The sequence below is a fragment of the Orbicella faveolata genome, unplaced genomic scaffold (genome assembly GCF_042242905.1).
Source record: "Orbicella faveolata isolate gen_17 unplaced genomic scaffold, um_ofav_v1 contig_25, whole genome shotgun sequence".
Taxonomy (NCBI): domain Eukaryota; kingdom Metazoa; phylum Cnidaria; class Anthozoa; order Scleractinia; family Merulinidae; genus Orbicella; species Orbicella faveolata.
The window spans coordinates 24,293,546-24,317,500 of record NW_028301553.1 but is presented as its reverse complement, the minus strand read 5'-3'; the positions used below and the strand labels follow the sequence as shown (position 1 = coordinate 24,317,500).

At 38.1% G+C, this 23,955-nt stretch overlaps 3 protein-coding genes across 3 annotated transcripts in view; all 3 read left to right on the top strand.

Annotated features, from left to right (window-relative positions):
• Positions 1 to 2,568, top strand: part of LOC110053028 (cell adhesion molecule DSCAM-like) — a 6,323-nt gene extending 3,755 nt beyond the window's left edge. Inside the window, exons 5-7 of the mRNA XM_089294653.1 lie at positions 418 to 594; positions 909 to 1,172; positions 1,464 to 2,568. Of these exons, the coding sequence (XP_089150779.1) occupies positions 418 to 594; positions 909 to 1,172; positions 1,464 to 1,789 (767 nt within the window). The 3' untranslated portion in view covers positions 1,790 to 2,568. The remainder of the gene's footprint in view (positions 1 to 417; positions 595 to 908; positions 1,173 to 1,463) is intronic.
• Positions 2,569 to 5,534: 2,966 nt separating this feature from the next.
• On the top strand, positions 5,535 to 9,228 carry LOC149109579 (uncharacterized). Its single transcript, XM_089294433.1, has 3 exons — positions 5,535 to 5,964; positions 6,511 to 6,550; positions 7,951 to 9,228. Exons 1-3 carry the CDS (start codon positions 5,714 to 5,716, stop codon positions 7,999 to 8,001), a joined length of 342 nt encoding a protein of 113 aa, XP_089150559.1. The 5' UTR covers positions 5,535 to 5,713; the 3' UTR covers positions 8,002 to 9,228.
• A 1,036-nt stretch (positions 9,229 to 10,264) lies between these two features.
• Positions 10,265 to 23,786, top strand: LOC110053044 (fibroblast growth factor receptor 1-like). Its single transcript, XM_089294321.1, has 14 exons — positions 10,265 to 10,784; positions 12,574 to 12,912; positions 13,705 to 13,842; positions 15,390 to 15,408; positions 16,032 to 16,080; positions 16,431 to 16,692; positions 17,180 to 17,290; positions 17,971 to 18,161; positions 18,606 to 18,728; positions 19,052 to 19,122; positions 19,204 to 19,244; positions 20,098 to 20,194; positions 22,039 to 22,138; positions 22,587 to 23,786. Exons 1-14 carry the CDS (start codon positions 10,733 to 10,735, stop codon positions 22,650 to 22,652), a joined length of 1,659 nt encoding a protein of 552 aa, XP_089150447.1. The 5' UTR covers positions 10,265 to 10,732; the 3' UTR covers positions 22,653 to 23,786.
• Positions 23,787 to 23,955: the final 169 nt, after the last annotated feature.

The following is a 23,955-nucleotide window of genomic DNA, read 5'->3' as shown; positions in this document are numbered from 1 at the left end:
CCCCGTCGCTCAGTTTCTCTCACAAGGTTGCTTTTGTCTAACGTTTTACAGAGGGCCGGAAGATAATAATATAATAGAGTTAATAAATTAGAGTAAATAAATTGAACGCTTAATGGACGCAGATGCATTGTGGGGAGCCCCACGTTGTCTGTTAACTTCTCAGAACTTTTTCATTTGTTGTGTATAGTATATCCCTTAAAATACTTTGCAAAGTTGGAAGAATGTTTGGAAACCATTTGAATACCATTATTTCGATAGTGCTAAATTTTATGATGCTAACATACACAGAACTGTTTTTGTGCTTGGGTGTCACAATGTTATTCGTCTTCTTCCTTTTCAGACGCTCCTCAGCGAGTCGTTGTGACTTCAGATCCTGCCGTGGTGTCTCTTACTCAGAACATAAAATTGCTTTGTCAGGCCGATGGTTTGCCAGAACCTTCGTTTTCGTGGAAATTAATGGAAATCTTGTGAATGGAGCTGTGCAAAACGCTTTTACACTGACAAATGTAGTGTTAAATGATACTGGCAACTACACATGCGTAGCAGCAAACGATCTTGGTGTCAAAGAGTCTACAAGAGTAGTTAATGTGGAATGTGAGTGATTTTGCCATCATTGTCAGTGATACGGTCAGTTTACTGTGTATCTATAATGCAAAAATAAACTGATATTAAGCACCCGTACCTGTATATCGCCTATAAAAATTTACAATAATAAAATCGTTGGGCAAAATCAAAATATATTTACTTTATAAAATGTGCTTATAACATCAGTGACACACTCGGCTATCACGTCTTGTGCCACGTTTTTGTTCGTACCACATTTTGACGTCATCTGTGATCTATTAATGAACATACGCACGGTAATATGGACTCTATTTGTTAATTATCACTATGTGCATATTTTTCAGATCAACCTACTTTCACAACTTTCACGACTGGAACTCCTGGTAATTCTGTGGTCCAGGGAACTACGGTGACTCTTACATGCGGTGCAAATGGTTATCCTCCACCAACATACACGCTTAAACGAGGGAATACAACGGTGAACAGTTCCGGAGGGACGTTTTTGATCCCCGTTGTACAAATCAGTGAAGAAAATGATAATTACACCTGTGAGCCCAGAAACAAAGTAGGAGGTGGGCCAACCAAAGAACTGAAGATAACAGTTAAAGGTTGGTACCACTGAACTTTTGATTTAGACGCACTGTGATAAAGAGTCTATCATACAGCATAAAGAACACCATGTTCTTGCAGGACACAGTAAGTAATCTCGACTGAGCAATAAGGTCGCAATAAGGCCAGGTAACTAATCAAAACGCAATATTTATCTTATTTTTCCTGCCCCTTATAATATTGCATGCGGATCGGGAGTAATCATATAACTAGAATTGATATAAAGCATCGACTTAAAATGAAAGGCAACTGATTGAAAATTCGTTTGTACTTTGTTTTTTTTTTTACAGTTCCTCCAGCATTTTCTAGCCAGCTTCCAACAAACATACAAACAAAAACTGAAAATGAAACCGTGAGCTACTCGTGTATGGCTGAAGCCAAACCAGCAGCAACTATTTTGTGGCAATTGAATGGACAGAATCTCACCGATACACCACCTTACAACTACTCGGTTACTGTCACACCAGTTTCACAGTCTAAACTCTTGAAGACCCTGGCAAACCTTACCATCGATAGAGTAACCTGGAGGGAATATGGAAATATTTCATGTCTCGCTTATAATGACGCTGGTAAAAGGAGTCAAACTACAAAACTTGAGGTCCGCTGTAAGTCCTGATCTCTCTCCGTTTGTTCTGTTTGGCATGGGAGGAGGGTGAAGTGACAGAAAATGGTCGAACTTCACGACTATTATAAGAATGAAACTAAGTTATGACAGCCGGCTGCTCTTTTGAAGTTTTTGATTTTTTTTTTTTCCAATTTAGTTTTTGTTGGAATAAACTAATGTGTCTTCATACATATACGTAACCACAAAAGGAGGAAATGCACGAGTGTTTCAGTCTAAAATAGAAAAATCATTGCTCAGGTATGGAGAGGTATAACACTAAAAATACAGTTTATCACAAATATACCTAAACTAATCTAAAAACGGGGCCTGAAATGGCTAAAAAACAGCCACAGGGTGGGATTAAAGATAACAGCTCCTAACCCTCACAAAATCCTCTATCAGGCTCGCGTCTCAAAAGCTTCCCCTAACCAATGCTTACCAGAAGCATGTCCATTGCAGGACTGCTTTGACATATCCTGGAGGTGCTCGGGTTGGTTGCTGGTGCCTAATTAGAGCCCACTTGCTTCGGGTAGATGGGGCACGTAGCCTGGTGGGCATACAATCTAAGAGAAGGAAGACAAAACCCGGGTAGATGGCCATCCATTAGCTTTGGCTGGCAACCATCTAGCATCTCTGTTGGGGAAGGGAAACCCCAACAGAGAACTTACTGGCCCTCCAGGTTGGGGGTTGGGCAGAGGGCTAATAACCCCCTCCTGCAAAACAAGCATTTATTACAGAAACCGAATCTGGAGCAAGTAGAAGTGATGTCACTACGCCAGATAGCGTGTTGACTGGAATAAAAAACCTGAAAATGCATATACAGCGTTTACCTCCCAAATTCAAATAGTGTTTTTGTAGTTGAAAATGGCAACTCCGCTTGCATCATTGTACAATTATCATATTTAGTTGCAGGAGATCTTAAAAATCTCCCTGTGACTCCGGCCGTGTTATGTAAAGCATGTAGTCTCTTTCGATTCAGATTACAAAGTGAAGTTTGTATCAGTCCAAATTACAACTCCAAACGACATGCATGAACAAGTTGGAGATCGATCAGTTTTCAACAAAATTCTCTTTGTCCTCAGTTCGACCAGTTGTGCAGTTCACCGCTGATCATCCTAAAAACATCACCTTAGAAGAAGGATCAACTGCAATCTTCACTTGTAAAACAATCGGAAACCCGCCTACGCATACCCACAAGTGGCAGTTCAATGGAAAGGACATTGCAGGGGAAAGCTGTAGAGGATGCTCAACAACAACATACACAGTGACGTCTGTGTCCGTGTCAGATGCAGGATGGTATTCCTGTACTGGAACTAATAGTGTAGGGGAAGGACCTCCTGCTAGAGCGCAGTTATTAATAAAGTGTGAGTAATTAGATATAAATGGCACACACGAATGAATTGTGATGTCCGCACTCAGAGGAAAGAGATTGAAGCATTTTGGTGGCTGTTTTCTTTATTACTTCAGAACTCGTTTTTACAAGCCTCTCTTTATCAGGACGTGTTATTTTTTATCTTATTTTGGGGCTAAAACTAGACCTCCAGAATGAGGAATATGAAGTAATTTTTCAGTTTTTCAGTCAGGCTGGTAGAAGTTATACACCAGCCTTGACTGTAATGAAGAAACCAGGTAATATAGTAATATTCGAATTTTGCTTTTCAATTATTGAATTAACTAAAGGCCTGTATCTTATCGGTATATTATCTTTAAGTGTCTTCAGTATCCAGTTCTTGAAATAAACATCACGTGTACAATTCAACTTCCTCCTTGCTGCAGATATTAAACAGCTGATATTGCCCTCGTTCTTCAGTGTTTTTCATATACACAATATTTATGTTTATATCTGAACAGAATAATATTTGATTGTTGTTTTTCTAGCTACATTTCCAGTGTCATCAATATCACCAACCACAGGATTTGGTATGTTCTGTGATTTATTCATATATTTTAAGCGATTAAGTTTTCCCCACCCCTCCCCCCCAAACAAATCGGGGAGGGAGCGGATATTCTTCGGGCTAGTTTTTGCCGTTTTGAGTTATTTACTGAAACCTTCTAAAGCTCCTATAATGTTGTACATTACTTAATTTAATTCGTGGAGCACCTGGAAACTAGCGAACAGCTAAGTGTGTACTTTCCCACGTTAAATAAAGTATGCCTATGTCTATGTCTATGAAACCACAAAAACTGAAATCCCACATCGATACTAACGAATAAACATACAGAAAAAAAATGGACCAGGAACAAATTGCTTCTCGATGCCCCTTATCATGTTGCTTATGAAGGTTACAGTATTTTGTCCGAATTGCGCATGTTTATAGCTTTTAGTCAGTGATAACACTGAACATTTTTAAGGTTTTTATGCTATCATGCCTGATTGTATATGCTATCTTTAATGTTGGTGAAAGGAGGAATCCGGTGGCATATGGGTGGCAGCAACGTCCACCTTCCCTATGGTTTATTTGTATTATTAATCCGTATGAGGAATAGGGTCGATTTGGTAGCTGAAACAGCGGATATGGTAAACATCTTTTCAGTTTATGTTAACAGATAGACAGTGATTTCAGCATGCTTTTTAAACCGACGAAGACTGAAGCTGCTCGGTCGAAACGTCTTTGTATAAGTAGTTTTAACGTTTTAGTAGAGTTTGTGACAAACATAACTTCGAGTGAAAGTGATTATCAACGATTATTATAAATTCGATTGTATACTATTTATTACAGCACATGTTTTCAGGAAAAAAAAAAAAAAATATATATATATATATATATATTTCTGCGTTCTTAAATCTTGTTATCTTTCCGTTTCTTTACTAGCCATACATCGAAGACGAACGGACGTTCAGAAAGGTAAACATTAACTTGGGAAAGTATGAAATACCACTGATGAAAAGAATATTCCGCTCTTGAAAAGTATTGCTATTAAATTGAAGAAAAACTAGTCTGAACAGACAACTAATTTCAATGCTACAAAAATGGGTACAAACCTGATGTGCCATTTTGTGTTTTGCATGCATATTTTCCATGCGCAGCTATTTTGAACTGTTAGTATTATTACAGGCGGCTGACTCTTTTTGCCACGCAAAAAAGGTACGTGACGTCATATGATCCGAACTTGTGGTATTTGTATAAACTTTTTTGCACACTTACGACTTTTTCCAATTCAATTTTGCCAGTTTAACAGCGTTAACATTTTTCAACGGGAGGGGCGGGTTATTTACTTGCAGTGAATGCTGTGGGATAAAGTATAGGCTCGATTTCCACCTCTCTCTGGGGTCCGGCCGTGTTCGGGTGAACGTGGGCCCCTTTCCCGAATAGCGGCTGGTAATCGAGCATAGATAAACTATGGACTATGCTGTTCCACAGATTTGGTCGCGTTCTAGCCCTGTATACCCTGAAATACTTTCCATCGTTTTTACAGGCGGCTTGTCCATTGGAGCAGTATTTGGAATTGTTATCGCCATTGTTGTGGTTCTCATTCTAGCTTTCGTAGCTGTTTATTTCCTGTTCATTAAAACCCAAGGTAAGCCTTCAACTTTGTGGTAATAAGAGCCAAAAACTGGATGAGTTAGAGACATATTTAAAACTGAGTAGTTGCATTTTTACGGGAAGGAACTGACGATGAATATTATCAATAAAGAATGATTCATCATCAAGTGGGAAAAATTAACAAATAAACAACTTTTTGAGAGATGCAATCGCCCGCCATCTGACTCCAACATGTGCACCGATATTTGTCTGCGGGCTTTATTTGTTTTTTTTTTGGGGGGGGGGGGGGGCTTTATTTGTCTGCGGGCTTTACGTGCTCTATTTGAAAATCCCTGCCAATGAGTATCCTCCTGGTATCCTTGGATTATAATACAAACACCAGGAAAAAAATGAATTTAGTCACAGGTAATATTATGGTCGTCCTCTGAGTACCAGATGTAAACGAGGGGTGATGTCTTACTATTTTCTCTATTACTGTTTCTTTGGAGCAGTTTTCCTTCTTTTGAATCACGTCATCTCGGGAGCTCCTGGGCTCCTGATCATCTGTAGCTTGGACCAGCGGAAGGTGCCTTTGTCCTCAATCAGTATATCTTTCCTTTGTTTTCGACTGACTCAAACACAGCCTTACTACAAACACTCTTATTGCATTTACCTCATTCGATGTTTTGTTTCTCGTTTTCTAGGAAGTTACAGAATTAGAGGGTAGGGCCTTTACCGGCTTTTCCTTTCTTTGTGAAGTATTACTGTTGAATATATAAAATTTGTAACTCGTGAAATGGAGTAAAAGGAGTTGTCTTAACCAAAAAAAGAAAATTATTTATTTATTTACGTAGAATAGCAAACTTAAAAACCGACATATCATCATCATCATTATCATCGTCATCATCATCATCATCATCATCATCATTATCAACAACAACTTTACTTGGGTGTCGGTGTATTTAGCTTGGTGGCTCAGAATTGAGGATACTGTTACAAAATTTACCGTAAGATATACATATGTCTATAGATACGATAAAAAAGCTATGGCAGTTGTCATGAAAAACCGTGTAACATGAATTGTAGAGTGTTTAGTTACTGCCCGTAGGTGTCGATAGAAGATATCGCTGGTACTTATTTTGTCTTTACTAGCACCACTATAGTAATAATGTCTTTATTTTATCAGGAAAAGTCTCATACTGAAGTAAATTTTTAAAATATTGGTATCTTTCCAATGACATGATTTGTTTAAACTTTTTCTTTGTTTAGAGAGCACCGCAGGAATGAACCGGATTCGACGCAAATTGCGGTAAGGAATATTGCAGAAGGCCGGCTAGGCTTTGCAAGTTTTGACAGTACAGTCAGAAGCTTATATATAATAACAAAACTTACTACATGTTTTTAGAGGGCTGCAAATTTGTAGTAATTCAAGGTTTTTTTAAAACGTGTCCTAGCAACGATTTTGTGAGACATCTCTTACATTTGTTGCTCTCTCTATATTACATGTATATTTGTATGTTTTCAGTTGTAATGACTGAAAAAAAAAAAGAAAAGAAAAAGGCTTCAAGCTTTTTAATGATCAGTGGAGTTTCTGGAGTAGTAGCGTGGTCTTTTAGGTTATGTAAAATGCAGTGCAAGTCGGCTACTATCCAAAAGAGGTCGGCCTCTAAACCTGACAGAAGTAGAGTTTCAACGTACGCCAAATAATGTACGGGGAAGCCATTATACTCTCCACCAGTCTCTTTTGTGTTTATTATAAAACAATTCTCCAGCAGGGTAATATGCGAATTGGCGTTATACTCATATGGCTGATGAAAAAAAGAAAAAAAAAAAAAAAAAAAACAAGAAACAAAAACAAAACTGCGGAACACAACAAAATTTAGACTTAACAAACAAAGTGCATGAGTTTCAGGTTCCATAAAAGACATGATCGGAGCTAAACACAGCATATACCATGCAGTGTTTCCCAAGACGGTACTTTTCATTGTCGTTTAGTCACTTTAGCTCGTTCTCCTGTCGGTCTGCTCGTGTTGGCCTTGAGGTAGCTGTTGAGATTGCAAATTGATCTACACTGCATACTTAGGCATTCAGAGTCTGAAGAAGTGTTGAAACTGCAGATATTAAATAACACATGGCTCAAGACGTTTCGGCAGGAGCGACTATTACTACTCACAACTTTTGATGATCGTCTGGGTGGTTGATACTTTTTCGCAACGACCAACTCCACCCCGCACCTCACCCCCTCCCGTCTCCGTCTGTGTTATCTCATACATGGCTGTACCTTATGTTCCTTGTTGTTCCTACATTTTTTTTTTTTTTTTTTGTTTGGAAGAGATAATTTTCCTAATTGAGTTGCGAACAAATTTGGTTCTCAAAGAATTCGCGCTTTAGGTGCCGCATTTTTAATCAAGAAGACGATTTTATTTTTGAGCCTGTAACGACTGTAACGCTCTGACTTAACATATCATCAACCTGAAGCTTATGAATTGCTCACTCGATAAAGGCTGAATCAGTCGAGAATTTTTTTTTAAAAATCGTTTTTTTGAAAGATATAGCTTACTTTTGTAATGCGGAAGTGATCATACATTCACGCAACCTGCGCAATATATATGTAAATTATTATTATCAATCGATCGGTTTATTGCAGCCAAAATAATTTAATGGCGTTCTTCTTATAAGTTTATAGTAATCTATCATTTTCTGTTGCAGGTACCACGAAAAGAAAAGGAAAGAAAGCCTTCAAGAGCTTTTTACCTTTGAGTCAGTGGACGTTACCAGACAAACGATGCAGGAACGATGATAAAAGCAATAAGAGAATTAGCTGAATTGCAAACTCACTCATTTCTTAATAGTTTGCGGCTTGGGAACACTAGGATCAAGGTTGTTTGCCGCTCAAGCAGTTTAAGGCCTGTTTAAAAGCACTAATTCCACAAAATTTTTTAGGACATTTAAACCTTACTGTGTGCTAAATTTAGTTCCATTGCCATTTATGCCTTCAGAAATGCTATTAATCAATTATTTTTACTAGTAAACGTTTTTGACCCAGTCCTTAATTTGAGTTCTTCGGTGGCTGCTAAGTAGAATATTTCCGCCAGAAAAAAGGAACACATATAAATTTGCAGCAAGGAGAAAAATAGTTATAAAAAAGTGCTTAGTTTTCGGATTACTTCGTGGCCATGATCGTCCCAGGCGAATTCTGACACAGGTTTTGTGGTAACGAAAGTCGCTCTAGTCAACTGAAATAATCTACTTCATTCTCGAATCGAAGTTTGCTTAACATACAACAGGTAGCCTAAGCTCAGTATGCCAGCTTCATAATAACGAGCTCACCCCTAATTAATCATACGAAGCGTAGTTAATACTGAGCTTGGACTTCTTGATAAAAACTGCTTAATAAAGTTCTCCTTTAATGTAATCTCAACTAAAGGTTGTGTAAGCATTTGTCACCACATCCTTAGGGTTAGAAGACCGACCGGTTCAAGTAATCCAACGTCTTAGGGCGTGTTAAACGTTCATTCCTTTGAAAAACAATTAATTTCAATAGTAGAACTTAATACCATAGACAAACCAATCTAACGGCTAATACCTTATATTGATGGTTTTGAGCGGAATATTGCGGCGGCGAGCGGGGAGGGGGGGAGGTGGCATTAAATACTACTTTCACTGCGCTGTACCAATTACAGGCACTAGGCACACGTTCTTGCTGAGAACTTTTTCAGATTTTCCCATTAAGACGTCACTCTCGGTTAATAAGTAGTTAATAATTAAGTTCTATAATTCTCCGTAGTTATAAACACTAGAAGCGATATAGAAGGGCATTTATTTATTACGATTTATGGCAGTTTAAAATAGACACAGGTCATTTATGTGAAAATACTTTCATTTGGACTATTTTTGCACTCAGTTATTATTGACTCAGTCACCTTAGAAATGCAAAGAACAAATCAGTGACAAACATTGCCAACAAATTAAAAACAAACCAAATAATTCGTTGAGGAAATCGTTTTCACCCTCTCCATCTTGAACAACTTGACTTCGGCACTCCTTCAGTGCGCGAGCGACTGTGCGAAAACCTTATGCGGTGGGCAGCGGATGTTCGTAATGTCTAACTAGAAGCGAACGAACATAGGAGCAGATGAGTGAATATCGCTCCACACATACAACTTGCAAAATACAAATTTCCAAGTTAAAAAACAGTTGTAATGTTTATTTGACAGCGTGCATAACGAATGAGTCTTACCTTAGCAGCCTCTTCCTGAAGCTGTATACTCACCTCTTCCGGGTTGTTATATAGTCAAATTTCTCGGCCATTCAGAGTTTTAGACTCTTACAATCAACGAGCTCCGCTCTACAGCTTACAACCATAAGACAAAGATACTTACAATTCACCGTTATTGTTAGTGCACCAAGCCGCATCAAGGAAGGAGCAAGACTAAAGCCGGACTCAATGATGCGGCACGCCCAAACCGCCAAACGAAAATGCGCTGTGAAATGCGACGGTGGCTCAGTGAGGACGAAGCAGATCTATGAAAAGTATAGAAAAGCAGGCACTACATGGGAACGATAAGTCTTTTTATAATTATCGCCTGGTTATCGACTATTTGCAAATTTGAGAGTAAACCAATTCAATCAGCTTCGATTCAATTTGTTTTGTTCGGCCTTTACTTTAACAACACTTAGTTTAGCGCGAGATGTTACTAATTTTGTTTTTCAAGACAAAGATAAAGAAATCAGAAAATAAAAGAAACCTATTGAAGCGTCACTAAACCCCAATATTTTAATATTCGAAATTTGCTTTCGAAAGATTCTAGTCACTACAAATTGAAATTCACGCGAGGCTATTACTAGCTCAGAAGTTCATAGCCTGTAACTGTGACAGTGCATGTCCACACGTACGGTCAAAAATACGTGCATATCTTTCCTCCATGTTATTTTTAAAGTAAATATGGAATTTCAAGAACTTAAATTGCTTTCCCTCACTTTTACGTCAGTAGCAATTGTATTCCTTCATCATATAGCGTACTTAACTTCTCCTTTTCCATACCGGTACACTTCCTCGAAAAAATAATATTTCCTCTACTGATTTATTTCCCGTTTCAACGAGTTGCCTTTTCCAGTTATTTCAAGAAGTATTTGTTGCGATTTTTTGATGTCGTAAGTATCGATTATTGGCCTGTACGGTGTATTTATATCCGGGGCTCCATCCGTCCGTGACGAGTTCTCCGAACAATCGCGTCACAAACAAAACAAGATTCTTTGGCGGCGCTTCTAGTTTGATGATAGCCTGCTATCAGCGAGTGTTCGTTTAATGCGTCTTCAACACACGGATATCACTGATAGTAATCTTGCCCTTTAACCAGATGCAAGATCACTTTAGGAAGCAAGAGATCGTGCCACGAATTAACACGTCGTGTGCAGACGATACAGCACTAGTTGATCGCTAGTGTGACTCGGTATTAGTCTGACGGATTCCAGAGTTTTTATCCTTTGAATGGAGCTTACTGTGCTGATCATTTCAAGCGCCTGTCTTCTTAGAATTTCGGGTAAGTACACGCAGCTTTGACCATTACTCCGTTAGCAAACCGTTTAGCAACAACGACATAACTTTCCTGGTGTGGAGTTCGAATGTTCCAGGCGTTAAACTTTTGTGTACAGTTTGGTACAAAACATGCATACTTCGCCCGCTTGGTCGAAATTGGAGCTTTGCTTTTGGAACACAGGATGTTGTTTGACTGGCCTTACTTTACTTTCATTTTCTTGCGCTTCTGTTTTGTAGTTTAAGCTATAATCAGGAGTTTATAAATTCTTCTGATAATTTGTCTGGAGGAATTTGGAATTGTTAATGTCAGTTGTGAGCTGACTTAATATGCGATCAATGGAGTGTAACGCTTCATTCATAAATTATATTCTGCCCTCATGCAAGATACATAACTTTGACAGCTGGGGACCAACTTAGAAAGATCAGTTTCGAAGAGTCATGACAAAAGTATATTGTACATGTATTAGTTTGATTTGGACATCGGGAGTTAGTTTTGTCCAACCGAACGTTGCCCTTTTCGTTTACTTCTCCAGCTGCAGGCTATGTATAGCTATGTGGCAAAAAGATTGCAAGGATGCTGGTAATATAGACTTTGACAAAACCGGATGTCAGTTTGAAAGGGATAATAGCCCAAGGGTCAAAGTAGAATTTTCTTATTATTAACTGAGCACTGCACGAATTCGCCCGTCTCACTTTGGCAGTACATCAGTGGAAAAGGCGCTGTTACCCGAAGCCAACCGATTTTTCGAGAAACTGTTCTCGCCATATTTTGTTGCTGCTAAGTTTTTGTGCGTGTGTAACGCAACTGGATTAAACATGTCACGCAATGTTTTCGCTGTAGCCCGCGTTTCAAGTTTCTACTTCTTCTGCATTTGTGCCTGTCGCGAAGATTTTGAGAACATTACAGCGAATGTCTTACGCGTCACCAAGGAGTTGCTACAGAAAAACAAAGACAAAAACGCGTTTCGTGCAACTCATAACAAAACCGTTCAACAAGAATTGCGAGGACAACTATACGACCCATTTAGTCTGTAATCAAGAGTTCTTATATTTCCTTTTTCCGCATTCAACAGTTTCTTCTAGGGTTCAGCAGGTGAGGGAAGAAGTACAAACTTTCTTTTCACAAAATTCTTAGTTCATCGTCTTTTATTACTTGAATAAGGTGCCATTGTTTGGGTTGTACTAAGAGTATCATTTTTCGATTCATGTCCTTAAAATTATCAAAATTAGCTTTAATTGATGAACGTTATCTGATGAGCGTCTGCAAGCAGCTGCAAGTTTCAAACGAAAATTCAATCCGCGCGCGCGAGGAGGCTCGCTCATCACAACGGTTTACAGTATTCTTCAACACTTGTTCTTGATAGATCAATGCCACCTCTCGTTTTTAGTTGATTCTAAATTATGGCATTAGCAAACGCCCAACCATTTAAAATCAACAAGTTGAATGGTCCCTTTCACGACGAAAAATGTAACAATCCGTGTTAAAACTCAAACGTGAGTCCGGTTACCCCCATTGTCTTTGATGTTTGTTTAGCACATTAAAAAGCAAGTTTTTTATTTCTCTAAACAACGTGGGAGAGGCCGTCAGAGTCACCTTTCACATTGAAATCTCCGGTATAAAAAATAAAACTGCATGTACTACTATATTATTTCGAGTCTTTCGGCTATTTTCTTTTAATCACTTCAGTCTTATCTTCAAGGAGCTGGATATCATCAATATTTGAGAAATTGAAATACAGCATTTCGAAACAATTTAAAACTTCCTTGTAATCATTGTATGTTGGTTTCAACAGAGGCACAGGTCTTTGTGTTGACTCCTGTCAACCCGCTCAATGCCCAGGATGGGGCCAATGTAACCTTTCATTGGGATTACACCGCTAACAAGCAACTGACACTGGCTCAATGGGGAACTATGACGGAGGGAAATATCCTGGGAACCATTATAGCCCAGCAATACGGGAACAACGATGTGGAGTATTTATCATCACGTTATAATGGTCGAGCGTTGATAGAAAGGCGGACTTCTCTTACTTTGGTTCACGTAAAAACGAGTGACAGTGGACGGTATGGATGCAAGTTGACGTTTGAAGGAGAACAGTCAATTATGAACTCCACAATGTTGATAGTATCAGGCAAGTCATTAGTTCAAATGGTTAGACAATTGCCTTCCTTATTGTAACACCTGATATCCCTGGAAATTCAATGACGTTGATTTTAATATCCCTTTGCAATAATCCACTTCCTTTATTATTCTATTCTCAAAGTAATGCAGCCCAGCAAACCCCTAACCGACACTATGTAAGGTTTCAAATTTAGTTTAACAAATCGTGTGTAACTAGAAAGTTGCAATAAAACGTCTGACGAGCGGTGGACTGTATCTGCTTTTGGGGCAAACGTCGTGGTATATTTCTAACCTTGTATAAACTGCGAAACAAAATGGTGATTTTTTTTCTGTCCTCTTTGAAATTGGACATTTTCTGCAGAGAAGATACTGTTCTCAGAGTCCTTGTTGGGAGTTAAGTATGAAAATAACTGAATTGGTTAGATGTCCAAAAATAGGAAAGATACAATACAATGTACAGTAGAATCCCGTTAATACGACCACCTTTGGGCCATGAAACATTGGTCGTATTAACGGGGTGGTCGTATTAAAGGGGTTCTTTACAAAAAGAAAATGACTGACTGAGCTTTTTTTCGGGCCAGAATAAAGTGGCCGTAATAACGAGGTGGTCGTATTAAAGGGGTGATCGTAAGGCGGAGTTCCACAATTGCGTCGTCTGTGATGTTGTCTCATTTGGGTACTTACTTTAACTTGCTAACAAAGATAAATATATAGATTCAGTGGACGTCATGCATTGAATACATCTTGCATGCGAAGTACATGATTAAACTTACGGATATATATATTTTTTTCGTTTAAGCAGCACCTTCTACAGACAAGTCCCCAACTGCTGATAACCACAAGATTGACCCACATCCTGTTTATCTGGCTTTTGTTGGTGTGGTTGTCATTCTCATTGTACTTGTTATTGTTTACTATTTCATGTCTCGCACTAAAAGAGGTTTGTATGCAATTTAAAATGTTCCCTTTAGATAAATATGAATGTGTGATTTCACGGGTTTCAAAATACATGAATCCACAATGCGTTTCTGCCCCAGTCGTCTTGCTCAGGGTTAGGTAAGTCGCTTTCTATCGTCAAGTGGTTCAAGAAAACATGGGACGCGGGAGGGGGAGGGAGGGGGACAGTGCCACTACTATGATGTTGATCAGTACACTGTAGAAACAGTATTCTACCTCTCAATACTGCCATCTCAAATTCAGCTTTCTCACCGGGGTATGGAAGTGATATAGATGAAGCGCACAGGCCGTGAAGTTATGAGCAATGTACTGGACACTGATTTCCAGGAAGAGAACAGGGTGGATTGCGGCTTCTTATTTTCTAAGGGAGGGGAAAGGGTTACAGGTGTAGATGAAAAGTTCGATAGCACAACCTTACATTCTTTCTTTTACACAGGATTTAACATACAGGTACATTCAATTCCCTGATAGGTATCCTACATTTATTTTTTGTTTTGCTAGCTCGTGGCTACAGCAAACTTCGTAGTTTGTTGTCATTGATAATATGACTATCCGTAAATAACTGCGCTGAGTACATTTCTAACCAGCCACATTTCAGACATTTCACTGCAAACTAATTTAACCAAACTGACTCTTTTTAATTGTTCATGAAAGCGTGTACCTGAACCTTGTTTTTGTTCTGTTTGTTACGAAGACAATTTATATAAAGTAGCGTAGCAAAATACTGTCGCATTTCTCAGTAGAGTAAACTATCTTCCCTGATTAACAAGCAAATTTAGTACATTCCAGAGCGGTTTTCAATTTAGTGTCGTAAAACCAAACCAAAGTCATCACTCTGGCCAATCACAACTGGGTTACACAGGTAATCCAGTGAACTAGTCAAAAACTTCAAGCAGATTCATAAAGCTGACACAAAGCGCGGGAAAACGCGTGCGAGGTATGAGCCACGATTGGTTTGTTTTGCTTCTGATTAGATGACAAAGTGGCGCGAGTTTTTTGAACGAATTAAATGCTTAGCACACAGGTAGGAATACAAAACAAAAGAAAATTACTCTGCAGATTACATTACTAAGACACTCGATTGAAAGCCGCTCTTATAATCTCGTACAGAATTGCAAAAATGTTGCTCATTTTAAGAGTAAACTAAGAACATTAGACCTTTAATTTTTTTGCTCATTTTATTCCACCGTTATCTTTTTAGGATTTTAAATTTCACTCAATTAAAATTCTTAGTGTTGAAGTTTAGTTAATAGTTAATGGGTGTGTATCAGATGATAGCAAATTTTTAAGGTTGTAGATTTTATAACTTGTAAATTACGTAAATATTTGTATCTTAGGAATACACGTGGTATTTTGAACGAGCTTGTACATGCAGCTCTTAGACGTGACGTGTCTAACTAAAGTATTTATTGTATTGTATTGTATTGTATTGTATTGTATTGTATTGTATTGTATTGTATTGTATTGTATGCTGGAATATTGAATGTGCTTTTAATAACACAAGCTTTGTTTTTTTTTTTTTTCCCATAGTTGTTCTTATTGATAAAAGGTATGTACCTATAGATGATCTGCATATGTTGTAATAATATTTAAAAAAAATACCATTAATGGAATCAAGAGACTGATATACTTGACCAACTTCACACATTTAATTGAAACTCGATTAGTGTTAATATGCTTGATACCCATATATTTATAGTTGTTTACTGAAATACGATTACTACGTATATATTTACAGTTTTATTACACCAAAAGGCCCCCGAATTACGAGAATCAGAGTGTATAAAGTGTGCAGAAAGGGGTATTTAAGAGAACTTAAAATTTAGATACGAGTCGAAAAGAGTCAAAATGAGAGGCACGAACACAAGCAGAATCTCTACATGTAGTTAACGAGGCAAAAGGAGACCGGAATCGAAGACGTACATTTTGTAATGTTCTCACTGGTTGTTGAGACTTATAACTTGATTTCCTCGACGTACAGTTGTATCTCGGTACTGCTAGATTGTTCCGATTTGGCTCCTGACATGGTGTCAATGTTGAGTCATTATATTTTTTATCCAATGTTATCGTTGTTCTGTTCAGTATCGGGGCTGCGGTGAGGAACATGTTTTATAGATTCCTATTTGTCCTGCAGGTAAAAAGTTTAAAATGCTTGTGTAATTTACTTGACAGTAACTCTCAAACGCTTGAGCCCGATCATGACGTGGAGGCAATTGAGCTGGTAAGTAGTAAAGTATATGTGTATAGTTCGGAACAAAAAAGAAAAAAAAAAGAAAAAGAAAAAGAAAAGAGAAGAAAATCACGGTGTTCTCCGTGGAAACTTAGTCTGTGGTCTTACCAGCATAAGGAAGTGACAAAACGTCCCACTTCTCATAGAATAGTATGGAAGTATGAAACATATTTCTTTTTAACTTCGTTTTTTCACCTGACATTTCATGTACTCGTGCCATGATAAAAACCAAAGCAAACCCATCTAGAGTCGAGCGGTTATATCTTTGGTTTCCAGGAAAGAGTCTCTTCTGCATCAAATCAAGTCTTTTTTTTTTTTTTTTTTTTTTTTTTTTGCTACAGCAAAACTGGGGGTCCTCAAGCTACACAGACTCTGGAAGGGCAACACCTACAAATGAGCCATTCGACCTAACCCCTCAGGAATACAGTGTGATACCCCCTGTACTTCCAAATGCATCCGAGAAGAACTGGGAGATCCCCAGAGAAAGCCTCGTTTTCGTCAAGGTAATCGGTAAAGGAGCGTTTGGCAAGGTGGCTAAGGGCATGGCAACGGGGATTGACAACAGCAAAGAGAGTCGACTTGTAGCCATCAAAATGTTGAGAAGTACGATGCTAATTTGTTTTGAATTCTTAATTTGTGTGTACATTTGTCTATGACATCTAACGTAGTAGTGTAACTCCTTAATTTCTCGATCTTTCATACGATTACTCATTTATGAAATGCGTAACGAGCGCGCGTTTATTGGCACTGCAGTGCAGTTTAAGAATTAACTATAAATTGGCCTTCTCTCAGCCAATCACAATGAAGTAATTTCCTCAGTCATATAATAACCTTGAAAAAGCCAGTCACACAGTTGGTAAACAGATCATGATCAGTATTCACCGGAATGTTAGCCTGAAACGCATTTTCTTAGAACAAGTCTTGATCAAAGTTCTTTGGAGCGAGTGGCTCCATAAGGGCTATGACAACAATTTCACTGGTCTGTGTTTCTGTAATCGTACCTTCCATTACGGTTATAGTCTAAACATAGATTTCCTTTTACAAGGGACATTGCTATAATATATAAAACATGCGCTGTTATACTCTGCAGAGAATGCTACCGACGAAAACAGACAAGATCTCCTTTCTGAACTGAACCTGATGAAGAACCTTGAACCACATCAAAATGTCATTCAATTACTTGGTTGCGTCACCAAGACAGGTGTGACAATTTTCTTGCGTCCTTGTTCTTGTTATGAGTGATAAAAATGATGGATATCTCAGGTAATGCACTTTTGTCGTTCGTTATTTAAAATGACGCATTTAAATCGAGTTAGCGACACATTTAACGTATCCATTGAATAGATAGCGATATAAAAAATAGCGTAGGTCGAAATAGAGTGTCGGTAGTTTGTTCACGGGCAATATAATATTTCCCGACTGGTCTGTTGATTTTGTGGACCTTTTATTAGCTAGTCAGGTTAGAGAATTCGAGTAAACTCTTTTGAAATTGCTTCCATATCTCATCTCAGCAATGCAGATTATTGACGTTTTGTAGGAAGGTCAATCGAACTATGAAATTTGAAACATTGATTTGACTCAAGAGACCACGATCTGAGCCCACCTTATTTTCTCTTGTTTGACTTTACAAAACAATATTAGGAAATTAATTTGGATGACACATAAATAAGTTTAGGGTGAAGTCATACTGGACCAGGACTTTACAATTGCATGTACCGTAAAATGAAAAGATGAAAACCGAATGAAAAGGTGGTATTATTTTGTACTCCAGTGGGGTGCTTTTTAGTTTAGAACCGCATTACTTCCGAAACCAGTTCTACGTTGAAACAGTTATCTCCTGCTGACAACATGGTCTCAAATAGTGCGTATTTTCTTTGTCAGATCCTGTCATGGCGATAACGGAGTATGCTCCGTATGGAGACCTTCTAGGATATCTGAGAAAGAGCCGTGGACTCCACGACACCTATTATAAAGACCCTGATTTTAAACCACAAAGTTCTCTGAGATCCAAGCAGCTATTTGGTTTTGCTCTGGGCATTGCTAATGGCATGGAGTTTTTGTCATCAAAAAAGGTACATGTACATAATATGCCCTTCCAAATCGACGTGTCGTGAAAGCTAATGTATTTAGACAGTAAAAGGGGATAGAATTGTTTCGTTACACGCGCGAATTAAACTAAGATAAGTGATTTCGATAACTCTAAGAACCTGAAGTAGGCCTTGAGAACTAATAAAGCGTTTTCACATGACGTCACGGCAGCCATATTGGTGTTCCGAAACACTGAAAAGGCGGTCATGTTGGTGTGCAAAACAATCTTGTGGGTGTTCGCTCTTTTTTATGTAATCACAATTTTTTCTCCAATAAAACTTGCATGGCTGCTGGCCACTTGAGTGAAAACTTTCTAATGGATTTTGCGAAACGTTTTCTCACTTTCTTACTACTGTGTAAAACAGTTCGGCATTAGGCATTTCTTCTTACTTTTTATTCAGTAATCAAGATTGTTTAAATGATTGCAGATAGTGCATCGTGACCTTGCTGCGCGAAATGTATTGGTAGGAGATGGCGAGGTCTGTAAGATCACGGACTTTGGTTTGGCGAGGAATGTATTCCAAGAAGATCTTTACCGGAGAACAGCAACGGTAAAACGTTTATTTATTAATTTTTTCGTCAGCTTACGTACCTTTTACCTTTCGTGTTACCTTTGAAACATCCAAATCTTAAATTATGTAGGAACTTGGATAGTTCCGTGCGCAGTATAATTAACAGCCTATACGACTTTATACCAGGTCAAAATGGATGGGAAAAAAAAAAAAAAAAAAAAAAATACAAACCTTACCAAAATTCGATCAGGCCAACATAATTATTATATGGCCCAATTACACGTACAAAATAATGAGCATTTCATATTCCAGTGCCCTGTCAGTTGATAAATAAATTTTGTGAATTATCTTATTACCTGTAGGGTCGCCTCCCGGTGAAATGGACAGCGTTTGAATCCTTGGTATATGGAATCTGCACGACTATGAGTGACATGTAAGTGAACGCCTGCTTTGAAACAATTGATTGAATTCCAACAAAATTATGCACATAATTTACTTTTTGTTTCCTTTATAGTTGGAGCTATGGAATCGTAATGTACGAGATATTTACCATAGGTGAGAGAAACAGCCTTATTGTATTTAAAGAAGACAAAGCAATATAACACTATAAAAAAGTTTAAGTTGTAATGGACCTGGGTGGTAAGGAATGTGCAGATAGACTCGAGTAGCACTGAGTCTTATTGCTACCAGTTGATTCTGTTAATAGACCATTTTACAGTTGTCTGCTCAGTGACCTGGCCTTCGGATGGCAGCAAGGCTGGAGTTGACCTTGTTTTGATACAGACCTCTCTGCTTTTGTTGTGTAAAACAAGTTGTTCTGATGCTAACTAGGTGCATTTACATGACAAAAGCAGTGAGGCTTGTATCAAAACAAGGTCAACCCCAGCCTCGCTGCCATCCAAAGGCCATGTCACTGAGCAGACAACTGTAAACTGGTCTATTATTATCATTATGGAAAATTTGAAGAGGAATATGATTGTTCAACCATTATTTTGTATAGTGTATCGATGAGATGGAGGAGAAGGAAACTCGTTCAGCTATTTTAACTACTCTGTTAAAGCACGTGTAAATAGCTAGTTCTGTGTACTGAGTTATTGAGGTAGACTCGTTTACTTCCTAAGGGCGCTCACAGAGGAGAGAATCACCGTCACACTTCCCTCAGTAATGTAAATAACTGAAATAAAAATAAAAATCGTCACTAATCAATAATAAGTGAAATAATTAACTGCAGCATTAGTTCACCAAGGGATGAACTTTCATTCATCTTGGCCGAACTGTTGAAAACTTAGTTCTGCCACAGCTGTACTATCAATTTGATTAGGATTAAGTTGGGGTTTATTTTTAAGTAATAGCCAGTTTAAGCGGCGTTCATGATACTGATCACACTGTTCGATTGTTTGATTTACAGGAGGTTCACCATATCCGAAGATCGACGTAAAAGCTTTAGCTTCTTTACTTCAGGAGGGTTATAGAATGCCCAGGCCTCCACATTTAGATGAAAAATTGTAAGTACCTTCCCTGTGGTGAAGAGGCGTGGTGGCTGAAGTGTTAGTGCGCTGCGATTCGATCGAGCCATACGGGTTCGAGCTCTGCCCTGGTTCACGGTGTTGGCCTCTTAAACAAGAGGCCTTTCTTTCACATTGCTTCTCTCCGACCAGATGCATAAGGGACGGACCATTAGAAAAGTGACTGGGGGAGAAGGGGAAGGGAGGTGGGACTTTTTCAGCTTACAGGAATGTTTTTTTCACTTCCACTGCCTCTGCAGGATATTTTTTTTGGAGTCAAGTCTAGTGCAGGAATATTTTTTTCTTCTTTTTTTTTTTTTAGGCGGGGGGGGGGGGGGGTTGATAATCTACTATCGCAATCTTAATCTTCACTCACCACAATCTAATAGCCTGGAACAGGCTTCAAACAAATATTTTTTTTATCTTTCACACAGTCGTTTGTCTTAACTGTGAAAATTATACTCAGTAGGAAACAACCAAGTACGTATCAGACACAATTATAAGCGGCTATTGCCCAACCGATGGGGTTGCGTTGCATTTTTTATTTGGTGTCTAGGGAAATAACAATTTTATTGATTCCTTCCCCTTTTAATAAAATTCATGCTTGGCATGCAGTGAATCAAGGTTTTAGCTAGGATTCTGTGAGTGGCCGTCCAGTAACCATGATATCAGGTTAGTGGTGTCCGGGGGTATGCCCCCCAGAAAATTTTGCAAAATTGAAGCGTGTTTGGTACGTTTTCCACAATTTTCAGCCGATGTATCGATTGGATTTGAATGATAATGCGTCGTTTACTTTGTCAAAAACCTAAAAGAGATTGAAACAGCTATACTAAACGCATCAGTTGTGTTAACACCTCCGTCTTTTCCGACGTTTGTCCAACGTTGATCTTAGAGGCCATCTTAGGGGAAGTGTTACGGTTTGCCATGGGTGCGCACATCTGTGTCCACAATCATTATTTATACATGTCAGTTGTGAAATCACTCCTATGATATATGTCGAGGCTTTTAAAACAGGGTATGTGCTTCCTTAATTGCAAACGCAGGATGGCTGTTTATAGCACGTTTTTTTTTTGTTTTTTTGTTTTTTTGTTTTTTTTTTTTAAACCACTTTTAAGCCGTGGTTATCTGTAAGGGTTTCTTCTGCAAGGATGTTGGCTAGCAGCGTCCATGATGAGGTTGCTGCGCACAAAATGTATCAGCCTTAAAAGGGAAAAATGTCCGTTTTCCTAATTTGTAGAGAAAACCAGGTGAATGGGGATTACGCCAGGACCAAGAAATTAAAATTGCTTTATGAAGTGCCCTTCAGGCGAGTACAATTTGTAGACCCGAGAGTGCAATTCAATCTGCAGGATTTTTTTTCTTCACTTCTCGTTTGCTCGATTTTTTTTTTTTTTCTTTTTTTTTTTCACCCTCCCTAGCAGGAATTTTTTTTTTTTGCTTCCCCCCCCCCACCACTTTTCTAATGGTCCGTCCCTAAATGGATACCAGAGGAGTAAATCCTGGGGTAACCCTGGGATGGATTAGCATCTCACCCGGGGGGTGGGAGATTAGAAATACTCCTTGCAGCTTGATACTACAGAAAGCGGAGATGCGATGGCCTGATGGGTTCGAACGCAGATTTAGCCTACACTGGGGAATCTATGAATAAACAAACACATATTTCTGAGAAGTGCAATAAAAGTAAATTCTTTAGAAATCTGAGCTGCTACAAGATTTTGAGAGGTCATATTTAGATAAGATTTCGACCGTAGATTTGGACTTCCAATTTGAGTTACTCAACACTTAAAAAAACGCCTGTTACATGGACTAATCTAGTACAACTTGGTTTGTTTGTTGTTTAAAAGGTATGAAGTTATGAGCTCCTGTTGGAACGAAAAGCCTGAAGAACGGCCTTCATTTTCAAAGCTGCGTAAAATCATGAAAGCAATGGGCAACAAAAGAGAGGTGTAGACAGTTATTCTTTACAAATTAAAGACCTCGCCAAACCCACTTATCTTTTGAGACATTAACTTCATACACACGACTTTAAACGTGCATTAAGTTTTTTTTAACTCCATTGTTTGCTTGTTTTTGTTATTTATGATATTTATTTCATCTTATTGTTCCGTTTTTCATTTTTTCATTATTTGCTCATCAGCTCATTTCATTCTCTTATCCATTACCACAACGCTTATGTTCATACATGTGTAATATAATATAATATAATATAATATAATATAATATAATGTAATGCAATGCAATGCAATGCAATGTAATGTAATGTAATGTAATCTATAACATAACAGAACATAACATAGCATAACCTAGCCTAGCCTAGCCTAACCTAACATAACATAACATAACATAATATAATAAGTCTGAGTTAAATGAAATTTTTTTTTTTTTTTTTCAGATATACATCAATCTCAAAGACTATGACAGTCAGCTTTACCAAAACGTCGACGACATGGATGCTTAAGTTGCAGCACATTGCCCGGATGTTTACACAACATATGACAGACCCATTACGTGACCCAAATAGTAATTTCTATTGGAACACACCTACAATACTACAGACAAATCAATAATCTATAAGAGGTTGCGATTTCCATTCAAAGAATGTAAAACAATTCTCAAACCATTTTGTAATCGTGATTATCACCACCGAATTTCAGCATTCAATTTTGTAAGAAAATGGATGATCTATAGGCAGGATTGATCATCATTTCAGTCAAACTATGATAACCAAAGGCTGAAAGCTTGGTTTATTGTTCAGCTTTAAGCCATAGAACCGTTCTCATATCTAGTTAATAGAAAATTGTTTAATAATTTTTAGAGCAAGAGATTTTGTGCACTGTGCCGTTTTTACATAGTCCTTTTTTTCACTGTTTAACAACGCCTACAACGGCCACCCTAAAAAAGAATTGATTGGCCGTTTTGTAGAGAGGAGGCCAATCGTGGGAGCTTTCGATAATAGGACAATGAATATGGATTGAAAGACAACTGAAAGGGAAAATTCTATTTGTAATAGGAAACTGGCCGTTCGTGGCTAGATTCTAAATCCAGGTGGTTTAGTACTGATTTCGATAGAATTTTGGATCAGGAATTACACTGACTACATTCATGCAAGATGAGTTCAGTAACGAGACGACATTATATAAGAATAGATAGGGAACCAGGAATTAATGAGTATATTTAATATTGAAATTACGGAATAGAAAATAATATTTACTTTCGCACGGTTTCGATTTCCATTCATGGCGTGATTATTGAATTTTAAGGCATTTACTGAGTTACCCAGTGTCTTTATGCTCAAAGTAATCATGGCGGATACTTTGAATAAATCCATCTTAAAAACAGTGTAGGCTGTTTGTTAATCACAAAAACTAACAAGCCTTTATCCTTTTCTTCAGCCTTGTATACGTCCATTTTGCCTTCACTTTTAGGAAACGTTACGACCGCTATTTGTATTTTTTGTTATTTGTTTGTTTGTTTGTTTGTTTGATTTTATTTGGTTAGCAAGGTGATTATTTATCTTGGAAGATAATTATTTAACCAAAGTACTACATGGATTATACAATATTATTAAAAACTGGATCATTAGATAATGCAATTCAAGAGTTTTCATTGGCTTGGCCATCATGGTAAATGAGCATTTATTTCATGCTCTACAAAAATGGCAAGTGTACAGGTAATTTTTGGGGGCATTCTCAGTCTTATTCCATTTTAGTTTTCTTTATTACGGGCAGTTAGTGGGGGGGGGGGGGGGGGTGGTTGGCTAT

What these genes read in the sequence shown, in the direction of transcription:
- LOC110053044 (XM_089294321.1), top strand. Translation starts at nt 10,733, where the DNA reads ATGGAGCTTACTGTGCTGATCATTTCAAGCGCCTGTCTTCTTAGAATT. An exon ending in AGTTTTTGTCATCAAAAAAG is followed by an intron (nt 18,162 to 18,605) that starts GTACATGTACAT and finishes AAATGATTGCAG; the next exon opens with ATAGTGCATCGTGACCTTGC. An exon ending in GTACGAGATATTTACCATAG is followed by an intron (nt 19,245 to 20,097) that starts GTGAGAGAAACA and finishes TTTGATTTACAG; the next exon opens with GAGGTTCACCATATCCGAAG.
- LOC149109579 (XM_089294433.1), top strand. Translation starts at nt 5,714, where the DNA reads ATGTCTTACTATTTTCTCTATTACTGTTTCTTTGGAGCAGTTTTCCTT. An exon ending in GGAAGTTACAGAATTAGAGG is followed by an intron (nt 5,965 to 6,510) that starts GTAGGGCCTTTA and finishes TTCTTTGTTTAG; the next exon opens with AGAGCACCGCAGGAATGAAC. An exon ending in CGGATTCGACGCAAATTGCG is followed by an intron (nt 6,551 to 7,950) that starts GTAAGGAATATT and finishes TTTCTGTTGCAG; the next exon opens with GTACCACGAAAAGAAAAGGA.